Source organism: Anolis carolinensis, unplaced genomic scaffold (assembly GCF_035594765.1).
Source record: "Anolis carolinensis isolate JA03-04 unplaced genomic scaffold, rAnoCar3.1.pri scaffold_7, whole genome shotgun sequence".
NCBI classification, from domain to species: Eukaryota; Metazoa; Chordata; class Lepidosauria; order Squamata; family Dactyloidae; genus Anolis; species Anolis carolinensis.
The window spans coordinates 36,927,482-36,941,326 of NW_026943818.1; the positions used below are offsets into that span (position 1 = coordinate 36,927,482).

A 13,845-nucleotide genomic window follows, 5' to 3' on the forward strand; every position below is an offset into this window, starting at 1 on the left:
GGGCAGGTCTCCCCCATGAAGCCGCTGGAGATCAAGACACAGTGCTCCGGCCCCCGGATGGATCCCAAGATCTGCCCGGCGGACCCCTCATTCTTTGCCTTCATCAACAACAACGACCTTTGGGTGGCAAATATCGAGACCCGGGAGGAGCGGCGGATGACGTTTTGCCAGAAAGGTAAAGACGCAACGGAGGGTCCAGATGCCAAGTGGGGAGTCTTTCTTCTGTTTCCTAGCCGTAACTCCCCCTCCTTATTCTCTTCTTCTAAAGGGTTGTCCAGCGTCCTCGACGACCCCAAATCGGCTGGCGTGGCCACCTTTGTCATCCAGGAAGAGTTTGACCGGTTTACAGGGTACTGGTGGTGTCCCACGGCTTCCCAAGAAGGTGAGTCTTCGGGACAGGTATTCGAGGTCAGGTGCCACCAATGAGAAGGCCCTGCCTTGTTTGTACTCAAGGTGGATGGATTCAGACTTTCAGAGGTCCCACGTAATCATTCGGAAGACCCTTCTGGCTGTAAGAGCAGTTTAGCAACAGAATAGATTATTATTGTTATTATTGTTGTTATTATTATTATTATTATTATTATTATTATTATTATTATTACTACTAGCTTGGGTACCTGTGCAATGGTAATATTACATTAAGGTAATCTATTGTATATTATTATCAACACAACGACGTTGTATGGCACAGCAAACAAGATAGATATGCTGGATTTCGTTTCGCAAAACCACAAGTCAAACACTTCCCAAGTGTCTAGGACTGTGTGATGTATTTTCGGATGATGTGTGCAGATCCCAGTAGGGTGGCCTTTTGCAGTTGGCAGATCGCAATTTTGTCAATGTCTATTGTTTCCAAATGCCGGCTGAGATCTCTTGGCACGGCACCCAGTGTGCCCATCACCACCGGGACCACCTGCACTGGTTTCTGCCAGAGTCTTTGAAGTTCCATCTTGAGGTCCTGATAGCGGCTGAGTTTTTCCTGTTGTTTTTCATCTATGCGACTGTCACCTGGGATGGCAACATCAATGATCCAAACCTTGTTCTTTTCCACAACTGTGATGTCTGGTGTGTTGTGTTCCAGAACTTTGTCAGTCTGGATTCGGAAGTCCCACAGTATCTTTGCGTGCTCATTTTCCAATACTTTTGCAGGTTTGTGATCCCACTAGTTCTTTGCTGCTGGGAAGTGGTACTTGAGGCATAAGTTCCAATGAATCATTTGGGCCACGTAGTTGTGCCTCTGTTTGTAGTCTGTCTGTGCAATTTTCTTACAGCAGCTGAGGATATGATCAATGGTTTCGTCGGTTTCCTTGCACAGTCTGCATTTTGGGTCATCAGCTGATTTTTCAATCTTGGCCTTAATTGCATTTGTTCTGATGGCTTGCTCCTGGGCTGCAAGGATCAGGCCTTCTGTCTCCTTCTTCAGGGTCCCATTCGTGAGCCAGAGCCAGGTCTTCTATTATTATTATTATTAATAATAATAATTGCCTTTGTCCTGATGTCTTGCTCCTGGGCTGCAAGGATCATGCCTTCTGTCTCCTTCTTCAGGGTCCCATTCGTGAGCCAGAGCCAGGTCTTCTATTATTATTATTATTAATAATAATTGCCTTTGTCCTGATGTCTTGCTCCTGGGCTGCAAGGTTCAGGCCTTCTGTCTCCTTCTTCAGGGTCCCATTCGTGAGCCAGAGCCAGGTCTTCTCCTTATCAGCTTTTCCTTCAATTTTGTCAAGGAAATTTCCATGCAGTGTTTTGTTGTGCCAGCTGTCAGCTCTAGTTTGTAGTGCGGTTTTCTTGTACTGGTTTTTTGTCTGCTGTGTTTTGAGGAGTTTCTGATTTTTGACTTCAATCAAAGCAGATTCTTCACTTTGCTGTACATCTTCTGCCAGGGCATGTTCTTCTTCTTTGACTGCTTGTTTTACTTGTAAGAGTCCTCTGCCCCCTGATCTTCTAGGCAGATATAGCCGGTCAACATCACTGCGAGGGTGCAGGGAATGATGAATGGTCATGAGTTTTCTTGTTTTTCTGTCCAAATTGTCCAGTTCCACCTGTGTCCAATTTATAATGCCAGCAGTATATCTTATGACAGGTATGGCCCAGGTGTTTATGGCTTTAATGGTGTTGCCTCCATTGAGCTTGCTTTTGAGAATTTTTCTGACCCTTTGTGTGTATTCTTTACTGACCACAGTTTTCACATGTTCATGCTTGATGTTGTCCAGCTGTAGTATGCCCAGATATTTATAGGCCTCTGGCTGGTGACACTTTATTGTTTGGCCATTGGGCATATTTATGCCCTCACTTTCAATGATTTTTCCCTTCTTCAATGCCACTGTCGAACATTTGTCCAAACCAAACTCCATGCTGATATCAGTGCTAAAAATTCGGACAGTGTTGGTCAGAGACTGGATTTCAGTTTCCGTTTTCCCATATAGCTTCAGGTCATCCATGTACATCAAATGTGAAATTTTGTGAGAATTCTTAGATGTTTGATAGCCGAGATTTGTTTTTTGTAAGATTGTTGACAGAGGGATCATGGCGATAATGAAAAGCAGAGGGGACAACGAGTCTTCCTGGAAAATTCCTCTCCTGATGTTGACAAGTCCATAGCTTTCATTTCCAACAAACAGTTCAATTTTCCAGTGCGCCATCATGTTTTCAATGAAGGTGCCAACGGTTTTACAAATCCCGATGGCGTCCAGGCACTTGATGATCCAGCAGTTTGGGAGTGAGTCAAAGGCCTTTTTGTAGTCAATCCACGTCATGTGAAGATTAGCTTTTCGGCTCTTACAGTTCTCCAGAATCATTTTGTCAATCAATAACTGGTCTTTTGTGCCCCTGCTTTTCCGTTTGTTGCCTTTCTGTTCATCTGGCAAGATGCTTTTTTCTTCAAGATAGTCTTGAATTCTGTCAGCTATGATGCCAGTCAGTAGTTTAAACATAGTGGGCAGACACGTTATTGGCCTGTAGTTTCCTGGTGCTGCTCCTTTTGCTGGATCCTTTTGTATCAGGTATGTTCTTCCAGTTGTTAGCCATTCACTGATACTTCCTTTCTGCAGCATCTCATTGAATTGTTGGGCCATTTTTCCATGTAAACTAATCAGATGTTTGAGCCAAAATCCATGAAGTTGATCACTACCAGGCGATGTCCAGTTCTTGACTTTTTGCACTCGTTTGCTGATCATTTCAGTTGTTATTTCCATCTGTTCCATTTTGTTCTGTGAGAATTTTCCTTCAAACTCCTTTATCCACCCAGCGTTTTTGTTGTAGTTTTTATTATTTTCCCAAAGTTCTTTCCAGAACTTCGTTGTTGCAGTTTTCTCTGGCTTTATGGTTACTGTGTCTGTTGTTTGGTTCAGGCTCTGGTAGAACCGTCTTTGGTCTGATTGAAACAGTTGATTTTGTCTGTACTGGATGATTCTGGCTTCATACCTTTCAATTTTTCTGGCTGTTGCTGTAATTTGTTCTTTCACAATTTCCAAAGCTTCTTCAATTTTTCTGGTGTTCAGCCAGTACTTTCGGATCAGGTATTGCTTGATTTTGTCATTCTTCAGTTTCCTCTCTTTCATATTTTTCAGGTTACTTGCATCTGATCTAAGTTTCTTGATTTTCAACTCTAGCCTGACCTTCCACTTTGGTTTTCCAGTCGATTTTCTTTGGGGCTGCCTTGGTTGTAGGAGCCCAAGTTCTTCTGTTACTATCACTGCTGCACTGTAGGCAAACTGGTTTGTTCGTTCAATTGATGTTATTTGGACAGTGGAGAGTGCTGCATTCACATCTTTCATGAGAGGCGCCAGGTGTCTCTTGGGCACTGTTTTTAGAGTTGGGAGCCGCTGTCTTATTGCATTTGCTGCAGCATGAGCCATGATCTTATCCTTGAGCTCTTGTTGTCTTGCTGTCAAGGTTCCTGGTGGTTCAGCAGATGTTTCAAGTGCTGGTTCTTCAAATTCTTGCAAAAGCGCCACACTTTCTTCTGGTTCAATCTGTTCCACCATTCCAAGTGTTGCTGGAGTCTCTGCTGCTGTCTGTGCTGTGGTCTGATGGTAATCTACTTTGCAAATTTTCTGGATTTCTTCGAGTTCAACTTCAATGAACACTTTGTTTCTGATTATGAATCTTCGTTGGTCAGCCAGTCGGGGTTCTGTTATCTGTGAGTCAGGGTACTCTTGTTTCCACAGTTGATGCATCCTTTTTTGGTAGCCACGCCTTTGAGGTTCAGATTTGTAGTAGCATTTCATAATTGTGCAGTTTTCTGGCATTGTGTATTTCTGCCGCTTCTGTGACTGTTCATTTGGGTTTTGATGATTCTGTAGCCCACTTGTCGATGGATGTCCAGAATCAGCAGCATCCACCGCGGTCCTTTTTATCCTGGGCGACGACCGAGCCAGTATAGACTTCGTTAGGGTTTGATTCTCCATAATGCTAATGGGTTAGGTGCTCTTAGTTCTGCTCCTCAGCTGAGGCCTCTCTGGCTTGGTTGGACCTGCCGGTAGTTACACTACCGCCAGCACAGCCCTCAGTCATCATTGGAGCAGCTAAGCCCCCCCCCCCCCCCCACGTCAAGGTGGCACCTGCGGGGGGGGGTATATTATTATTATTATTATTATTATTATTATTATTATTATTATTATTAGCTTGGGTACCTGTGCAATGGTAATATTATATAAAGGTAATATATTGTACAGTATTATTATGATTATTATTATTACTAGCTTGTGTACCTGTGCAACGGTAATATATAAAGGCAATATATTGTACATTATTATTATTATTACTACTGCTACTACTACTACTACTACTAGCTTGGGTACCTGTACAACAGTTATATTATTTAAAGGTAATATATTGTACATTGTTATTATTATTATTATTATTATTATTATTAACTTGGGTACGTATGCAATGGTAATATTATATAAAGGTAATATATTGTACAGTATTATTATGATTATTATTATTACTAGCTTGTGTACCTGTGCAACGGTAATATATAAAGGCAATATGTTGTACATTATTATTATTATTACTACTGCTACTACTACACTACTACTAGCTTGGGTACCTGTACCACAGTTATATTATTTAAAGGTAATATATTGTACATTGTTATTATTATTATTATTATTATTATTATTATTATTATTATTATTATTAACTTGGGTACGTATGCAATGGTAATATTATATAAAGGTAATATATTGTACAGTATTACTATGATTATTATTACTAGCTTGTGTACCTGTGCAACGGTAATATATAAACGCAATATATTGTACATTATTATTATTATTACTACTGCTACTACTACTACTACTACTACTAGCTTGGATACCTGTACAACAGTTATATTATTTAAAGGTAATATACTGTACATTATTATTATTATTATTATTATTATTATTATTATTATTATTATTACTAGCTTGCGTACCTGTGCAATGGTAATATATGAAGGTAATATATTGTACAGTATTCGTAATTTTATTTAATAATACTGTATTATGCTACAGTACTCTACTATAATGATATATGATATTACTGTTATATAATGGTCATTTTGTGTAATAGTACTATTATATAATGGTAGGATATAGTACTATTCTATTATGGTAATGTTATGTGATAGTAATGTAAGAGCAATTTAGCAACAGAATAGATTATTATTATTACTACTAGTTTGGTTATCTGTGCAACGGTAATATTATATAAAGGTAATATATTGTATTAGTAATATTATATAATGTTATTATGCCCTAGTACTATGATATAATGATATATGATAGTACTCTTATATTATGGTCATATTATGCAATAGTGCTATTATATAATGGTGATATGAGATAGTACTATTCTATTATGGTAATGTTATGTGATAGTACTATTATATAATGATAATATACAGTAATACTATGTATTAGAATTATATTATAATATATATTATATTATATATTATTTTTATAATTATATTTTATTAATATATTATAATATAATATAATAATAACAACAACTTTATTTTTATACCCCGCCTCTATCTCCCCAAAGGGGACTCAGTGCGGCTTACATGGGGCCAAGCCTGAATAAAAACAATAGCAATATAAAACACAACAATAGACAAGAGACATGCACAATTATAAAAATTTAAACATTACCCAATAAAAATAAATGACAAAAACTAATTAAAACATGGATTAAAAAAGGAGAGGTTGTAAAAGTAGACTGGGTATTATATATATATATATATAATATATATAATACTATATATTACTGGTGTGTATCTTTTTATTATGTGTTTGCATAATGCCCTGTTGTAACCATGTTGTACCCCGCCTTGAGCCCCAAGGGGAGGTGGATAATTAATAATAATAGTAATAATAACAGTAATTATTACAAAAACCAGGATATATATCTCATTTGTTGTGTCATACTGTGTCTTTGTGTCAATAATAATAATAGTAATAATGATAATAATAGTATGAATTCATTTTCTTCGAGGCCCAGAGGGCTGGAAGACGTTACGGATCCTGTACGAGGAGGTAGACGAGTCGGAGGTAGAAGTCATTCACGTTCCTTCCCCGGCTTTGGAAGAGCGCAAGACCGATTCCTATAGATATCCCAGAACAGGTCAGTGGGAACAGGCCTAGGAAGACTGCAGTTGAAGACCGTAAGGCTCTATTTTGCCATGTCGGGGCTCCTCATCCAGCAAAGGCTGGATGGCTATCTGTCTGGAGGGCTTGGATGGTGTCTTCTTGCCTGGGAGAAGGAGGTTGGTGTGGGAGGCTTTTGGAATCCCAACTCTAGAGTTCTAAGTAAAAAAAATTTTAAAAAGGAAAAAATAAATTATTATTATTATTATTATTATTATTATTATTTTCCCTCTTATTTCAGGTAGCAAGAACCCCAAGATCTCCCTCAAGATGGCTGAGTTCCAAGCCGACAGCGAGGGGAAGGTTAGCTTGGCTTCACTGGATTGTCTTGGGATATATTGTCATTCTAGTTTGTGGAAATAGAGCAGTAACACACAAAGGTAAAGGCGGGAGAGGGTTTCCCGAGCGACGAACAAATCGTAGCCTTTGTTGTTGTTGTTTGTAGATCGTCTGCGCCCAGGACAAGGAGCTGGTGCACCCCTTTGAAACCATGTTCCCAAACGTGGAGTACATCGCTCGGGCCGGGTGGACGCGCGACGGACGATAGTAAGTTACTTAGAAGCTTAGTTGTGGGCGGAGGGAGCCTCCAGTTGGAATCCGTTGGCCTCTTTCTCCCTTTCCATGTTTGTTTCCTTTATTTACATTTCACTTCCCTCTCCTTTTCATCTGTGGCTTCTCCATGACGGATGATAGCAAGTTGCTTAGAAGCTTAGTTGTGGGCGGAGGGAGCCTCCAGTTGGAATCCGTTGGCCTCTTTCTCCCTCTCAGGGACGCATCATCTCAGGATGGGTGGTTTGAATGAAAGGGAGAGACCTTGGACAGGAAGTGATGGCCTGCAACTTTGATTTCCATGTTTGTTTCCTTTATTTACATTTCACATCCCTCTCCTTTTCATCTGTGGCTTCTCCGCGATGGACGATAGTAAGTTGCTTAGAAGCTTAGTTGTGGGTGGAGAGAACTGCCAGTTGGAATCCGTTGGCCTCTTTCTCCCTTTTGATGTTTGTTTCCTTTATTTACATTTCACATCCCTTTCCTTTACATCTGTGGCTTCTCCACGACGGACGATAGTAAGTTGCTTAGAAGCTTAGTTGCGGGCGGAGAGAGCCTCCAGTTGGAGTCCGTTGGCCTCTTTCTCCCTTTCCATGTTTGTTTCCTTTATTTACATTTCACTTCCCTCTCCCGTTTCCATTTCTTTTTCACAAATATCAACACCTTTATCATATGTTTTTCATATACTCTTTCTATCATGCTCATTCTTATTTAGGCAGAGTTGTGGAGCAGAAGCGTGCTGGGCCCATAACCCTTGTGTATCTCCTTTTCATCTGTGGCTTCTCTTCTCTCCCTCTCTCTTTCCTTCTTTCTTTCCCAGCGCTTGGGCCATGTTCCTGGACAGGCCCCAGCAGCACCTCCAGCTCATCCTCTTCCCTCCCGCGCTCTTCATCCCGGTCCCGGAGAGCGAGGAGCAGCGCCAGGAGTTGGCCAAAGCCGTGCCTGAAAGCGTCCACCCCTTCATCATCTACGAGGAAGTCACCAACGTCTGGATCAACGTAAGGGCAGGCCAGTTCCCAGATCTGTACTCCCTCATCATCTACATCGTGTTCTATACACGACAGCTCTTGTCTGTTCTGTAATACTCCTTATTCTAGTTTCATCTGTTCCGTATAATTGCTGGAATATATTTTCTCATCATTCATCCACGGTCTTTCTTGCTCATTTGGTGGTTTCATTTTTTACACAGGCTTCATTGGTTTAAATCTTGGTTATATGACTATATGTCTTATGTATTTATGTTTATGTGGTATTATGTTCTAATTGCTGTATGGTTTTAACTTGTTGTATGTTTCCTGTTGTATTGGAAAAGGCTCTGAGTCCCTCAAGGAGATAGGGCGGGATATAAATAAAGATGAGGAGATGGAGGTGGGATATAAGAATAAAGTTATTATTATTATTATTATTTTATTATGACACAACAAACAAGATAGACATGTTGGACTTCGCATCACAGAATCACAAGTCGAACAGTTCCTAAGTGTCTAGGACTGTGTGGTGTATTTTCGGATGATGCGCGCAGATCCCAGTATTATTATTATTATTATTATTATTATTATTATTATTATTATTGTATGACACAGCAAACAAGATAGACATGCTGGACTTCGCATCACAGAATCACAAGTCAAACACTTCCCAAGTGTCTTAAGACTGTGTGATGTATTTTCGGATGATGCACGCAGATCCCAGTCGGGTGGCCTTTTGCAGTTGGCAGATCGTGATTTTGTCAATGTCTATTGTTTCCAAATGCCGGCTGAGATCTTTTGGCATGGCACCCAGTGTGCCCATCACCACCGGGACCACCTGCACTGGTTTCTGCCAGAGTCTTTGAAGTTCGATCTTGAGGTCCTGATAGCGGCTGAGTTTTTCCAGTTGTTTTTCGTCAATGCGACTGTCACCTGGGATGGTGACATCAATGATCCAAACCTTTTTTATCCCCCAACTGTGATGTCTGGTGTGTTGTGTTCCAGAACTTTGTCAGTCTGGATTCGGAATTCCCACAGTATCTTTGTGTGCTCATTTTCCAATACTTTTGCAGGTTTGTGATCCCACTAGTTCTTTACTGCTGGGAGGTGGTACTTTAGGCATAAGTTCCAATGAATCATTTGGGCCACATAGTTGTGCCTGTGTTTGTAGTCTGTCTGTGCAATTTTCTTACAGCAGTTGAGGATGTGATCAATGGTTTCGTTGGTTTCCTTGCAGAGTCTGCATTTTGGGTCATCAGCTGATTTTTCGATCTTGGCCTTAATTGCCTTTGTTCTGATGTCTTGCTCCTGGGCTGCAAGGATCAGGCCTTCTGTCTCCTTCTTCAGGGTCCCATTCGTGAGCCAGAGCCAGGTCTTCTCCTCATCAGCTTTTCCTTCAATTTTGTCAAGGAACCTTCCATGCAATGTTTTTTTTATGCCAGCTGTCAGCTCTAGTTTGTAGTGCGGTTTTCTTGTACTGATTCTTTGTCTGCTGTGCTTTGAGGAGTTTCTGATTTTTGACTTCAATCAAAGCAGGTTCTTCACTTTGTTTACATCTTCTGCCAGGGCATGTTCTTCTTCTTTGACGGCTTGTTTTACTTGTAAGAGTCCTCTGCCCCCTGATCTTCTAGGCAGATATAGCCGGTCAACATCACTGCGAGGGTGCAGGGAATGATGAATGGTCATGAGTTTTCTTGTTTTTCTGTCCAAATTGTCCAGTTCCACCTGTGTCCAGTTTATGATGCCAGCAGTATATCTTATGACAGGTATGGCCCAGGTGTTTATGGCCTTGATAGTGTTGCCTCCATTGAGCTTGCTTTTGAGAATTTTTCTGACCCTTTGTGTGTATTCTTTGCTGACCACAGTTTTCACATGTTCATGCTTGATGTTTTCAAGCTGTAATATGCCCAGATATTTATAGGCCTCTGGTAACACTTTATTGTTTCGCCATTAGGCATATTTATGCCTTCACTTTCAATGATTTTTCCCTTCTTCAATGCCACTGTTGAACATTTGTCCAAACCAAACTCCATGCTGATATCAGTGCTAATAATTCGGACAGTGTTGGTCAGAGACTGGATTTCAGTTTCTGTTTTCCCATACAGCTTCAGGTCATCCATGTACATGAGATGCGAAATTTTGTGAGATTTGTTAGATGTTTGATAGCCGAGATTTGTTTTTGTAAGAATTATTATTATCAATATTATTGTTCAACATAAGTATCGGTTGGAGCGGCCATCTGTCAGGAGGGATCGGATGGTGTCTTCCAGCCTGGTCTGGATGGCCCTGGATGGAAAATATCCAATATTGTTGGTCAGAGACTGGGTTTCAGAGACAGTGTTGGTCAGAGACTGGGTTTCAGTTTCCGTTTTCCCATCTAGCTTCAGTTCATCTATGTACTTATTATTAAGTTATTATTATTATTTTTATTATTGTCAAGGAACTTTCCATGCAGTGTTTTGTTGTACCAGCTGTCAGCTCTAGTTTGTAGTGCAGTTATTATTATTATTATTAAGATCAAAAGCACATGTCTGCATATTAGATGGATTAGGTATCAGCTGGTTTTCCCTGTGATAGTCAGTAAGACCACCCAAAGCTTCAGAGAGCTTCTGTTCAACCATTTTTCAAAGCTCCCTGCTTGAGCGGTGATGGCATGATCGTCAGCATAGATTAAATTCCCTGTCCAATCTGCTGAGTATAAATTAACTTTGTCCCACAATCTTTGTACTTTCGGGCCATGACATATTTCCAAAAAACTTTACTGAGGCCTTTGGTGACCGTCGGGCTGTGTTTGGCACGCATCCGTAGGCCCATCTTGGATTGGTTCACCCACGTCTGAACGTGTCCTCGTTTCCTCGTCCAGGTCCACGACATCTTCTACCCTTTTGCCCAGACGGAAGGGGAGGAGGAGGAGGAGCTGCGCTTCATCCGGGCCAACGAGTGCAAGACGGGATTCTGCCACCTCTACCGGGTCACGGCCCTCCTGCAGCGGGGCAGCTATGACTGGACCCAGACCTACGTCCCCAGTAAAGGTGGGAATCCCCCAACGAGTGGCAGGAGGTTTCTTATAAGACAACGGGGTCTTTCTCTGAGAGGGTTTCCGTGACAGAGACCCGAATCCCGCCACTGGGGTGTTGTTGACTTCAAGCCGAGGCATCTCTCCAAATACTAGATTGGGCTTCTGTTCCAATTCCTTATAATTTCATCTCAATGTCCCTCCAATGTTTTCCTTTTAAACGAATCTCCAGGAGACTTCAAATGCCCTCTTAAGGAGGAAGTCGCTCTCACGAATGGAGAATGGGAAGTTCTCGCGCGACATGGCTATAAGGTATTGTTCTACCATAATAAAAATGATATTTGAATCTTAGGTTACGGTTTTTAGTGTTAGCTGCTTTGAGTCTCCTTTGGCCATAAATCTATCTACCTATATATATTAAAATGTAATGTACATTTGTAGGACTGAGTAAACAACAAAACCACTGAACCAAATCACACCAAATTTGGCCACAAAAGACATAGTCATCCAAGCTATGTCTTTCAAACAAAAAAACCTGGAAAATCAAGTCCAAATTATAGGATGAGGAAGAGCCGTTTTCAACCCTGGTTGCTGGTCAGAAGGGTAGGCCCTGCCCCCTTTAGGCCCCGCCCACTTCATCTCCTAGCAACCCCCTCGGCCACAATGGCACTGGGGTACAGCCAGGGTTCAGGCTTTTGAGACTGCAAGGCTATTCATTGCTATTCGACCTGGCCAACAAAGCATTCCCATAAACCACAGCAACACGTGGCCGGGCACAGCATGCATATATAATGTTCTGTGCACAATTAGGGCCGAATTAACAACAAAACCACTGGACCAAATGCCACCAAATTTGGCCACAATATAACAACACTCAAAAAACACAGTTTAGCAGCTAGTACAACTATTTCAGCTCTCATTAGCAACTTTTAATTACAGTTTAGCAAGCAGGTAGTTAGTCACTGCAGGCCTTAATATTTTTGAATGGTGTCTCCAAAATTTAGCTCCTATTCCTTCCTTCCTTCCTTATATTATTATAATATATTCATTATATTATTCATTCATTATATTATATGTAATACAACATAATAATAATACACTATTGTAATTGTATATTATATATTACATGTATTATTACTAATAATATTGCAATATAGGTATAGTACAATATAGTAATATATAATGCTCCTGTGTCAATATAACAATGTAATAATATAAAATATTAACATTATGCTATACCGATAATAGATTGTTTATACACATAATATTGATAATATTATAATGTAATACAATATAATAACAATAATAATAGTACACTAATAGACACGCCCTGTCTGCTCTGATTTGCGTTGTAATGTATATGATTATTTTTGTATTATTATATTGTGTTATGATATATTGTTTTATTTTGTTATATTGTATCATGTCTGGGCATGGCCCCATGTAAGCCGCCCCGAGTCCCCATTGGGGAGATGGTGGCGGGTTATAAATAAAGTTTTATTATTATTATTATTATTATTATTATTATTATTATTATTATGTATTACATGTAATATTACTAATAATATTACGAGCTGGTCATTGACCGTAATAAAAGTTTGCAGTTACAGTTACTAATAATATTACAATATAGGTATAGTACAATATAGTAATATATAGTGCTTACATTGTGCTATGCTAATAATATAATAGCCATTATATGGAGTATTGTTACTAGGGTTTTTTTTAATTGTTGGATTGTATCTTTATTAATATTATTAATAATAATATTACAATATATAGATATAGTACAATATGGTAATTTATTGCCAGTATTGTGCTATGCTAATAATATAATATTGCATGTAAATTTAATTTGTAAGCTGCTCTGAGTCGCCTTCGGGGTGAGAAGGGCGGGATATAAATGTATTCAATCAATCAATCAATCAATAATATGTTGTGTATTTATGTTTATTACTTGTATCGTGTTTAAATTGTTCTATGGTTCTGTTTTTATCATGTTGAAAACCGCCCTGAGTCCCCTGAGGGTATATAAATATTTATTATTATTATTATTATTATTATTATTATTATTATTATTATTATTATTCCTTCCATTCAACTCATTCATACCCACACATAATATATTTCATGACATTATATTTTCATGACATATATGTTAAATACCACCACTTCCTCATTACTTTTTCAAAACCAGCAGACTACGCCACAGCAACACGTGGCCGGGCACAGCTAGTATATAATAATAATAATCATAACAACAAGAACCAGGACCATCCATCCATAAATGTCTCCACAGCTCCAGAGAGCTTGCTGTTTGCTGTATTTCAATGTGACATTTGATAGAATCCTAGAGTGGAAAGGGACTCCCGAAGGCCATCCAGTCCAACTCCCTTTGGCCAGGCAGGAAGACACACTTCCAAGCCCTCTCGACCTACAACAAGAGTGATTTTCTTTCTGATCTTATCAAAACTTTCCTTTGCCCGTTCTCTCTGCAGATTTGGGTGAACGAAGAAACCAAACTGGTCTACTTCCAGGGCACAAAGGACACTCCTCTGGAGCATCATCTCTATGTGGTCAGCTACGAATCGCCCAGCGAAGTGGTCCGGCTCACCACCTTGGGCTTCTCCCACAGCTGCTCCTTGAGCCAGGTCTGTTTGGCTGGAATAGAAATCAG

At 40.0% G+C, this 13,845-nt stretch overlaps 1 protein-coding gene across 3 annotated transcripts in view; it reads left to right on the forward strand.

The window, feature by feature from the left end:
* Positions 1-13,845, forward strand: part of dpp9 (dipeptidyl peptidase 9) — a 39,291-nt gene that overhangs the window by 7,632 nt on the left and 17,814 nt on the right. For 2 of the 3 annotated variants that reach the window (XM_062959056.1, XM_062959054.1), the window contains exons 6-14: positions 7-175; positions 269-382; positions 6,484-6,612; positions 6,877-6,938; positions 7,081-7,181; positions 8,005-8,182; positions 11,016-11,184; positions 11,401-11,480; positions 13,667-13,819. In XM_062959056.1, coding sequence (XP_062815126.1) covers positions 7-175; positions 269-382; positions 6,484-6,612; positions 6,877-6,938; positions 7,081-7,181; positions 8,005-8,182; positions 11,016-11,184; positions 11,401-11,480; positions 13,667-13,819 — 1,155 coding nt within the window. The remainder of the gene's footprint in view (positions 1-6; positions 176-268; positions 383-6,483; positions 6,613-6,876; positions 6,939-7,080; positions 7,182-8,004; positions 8,183-11,015; positions 11,185-11,400; positions 11,481-13,666; positions 13,820-13,845) is intronic. The other variant, XM_062959055.1, reaches the window with a different exon arrangement.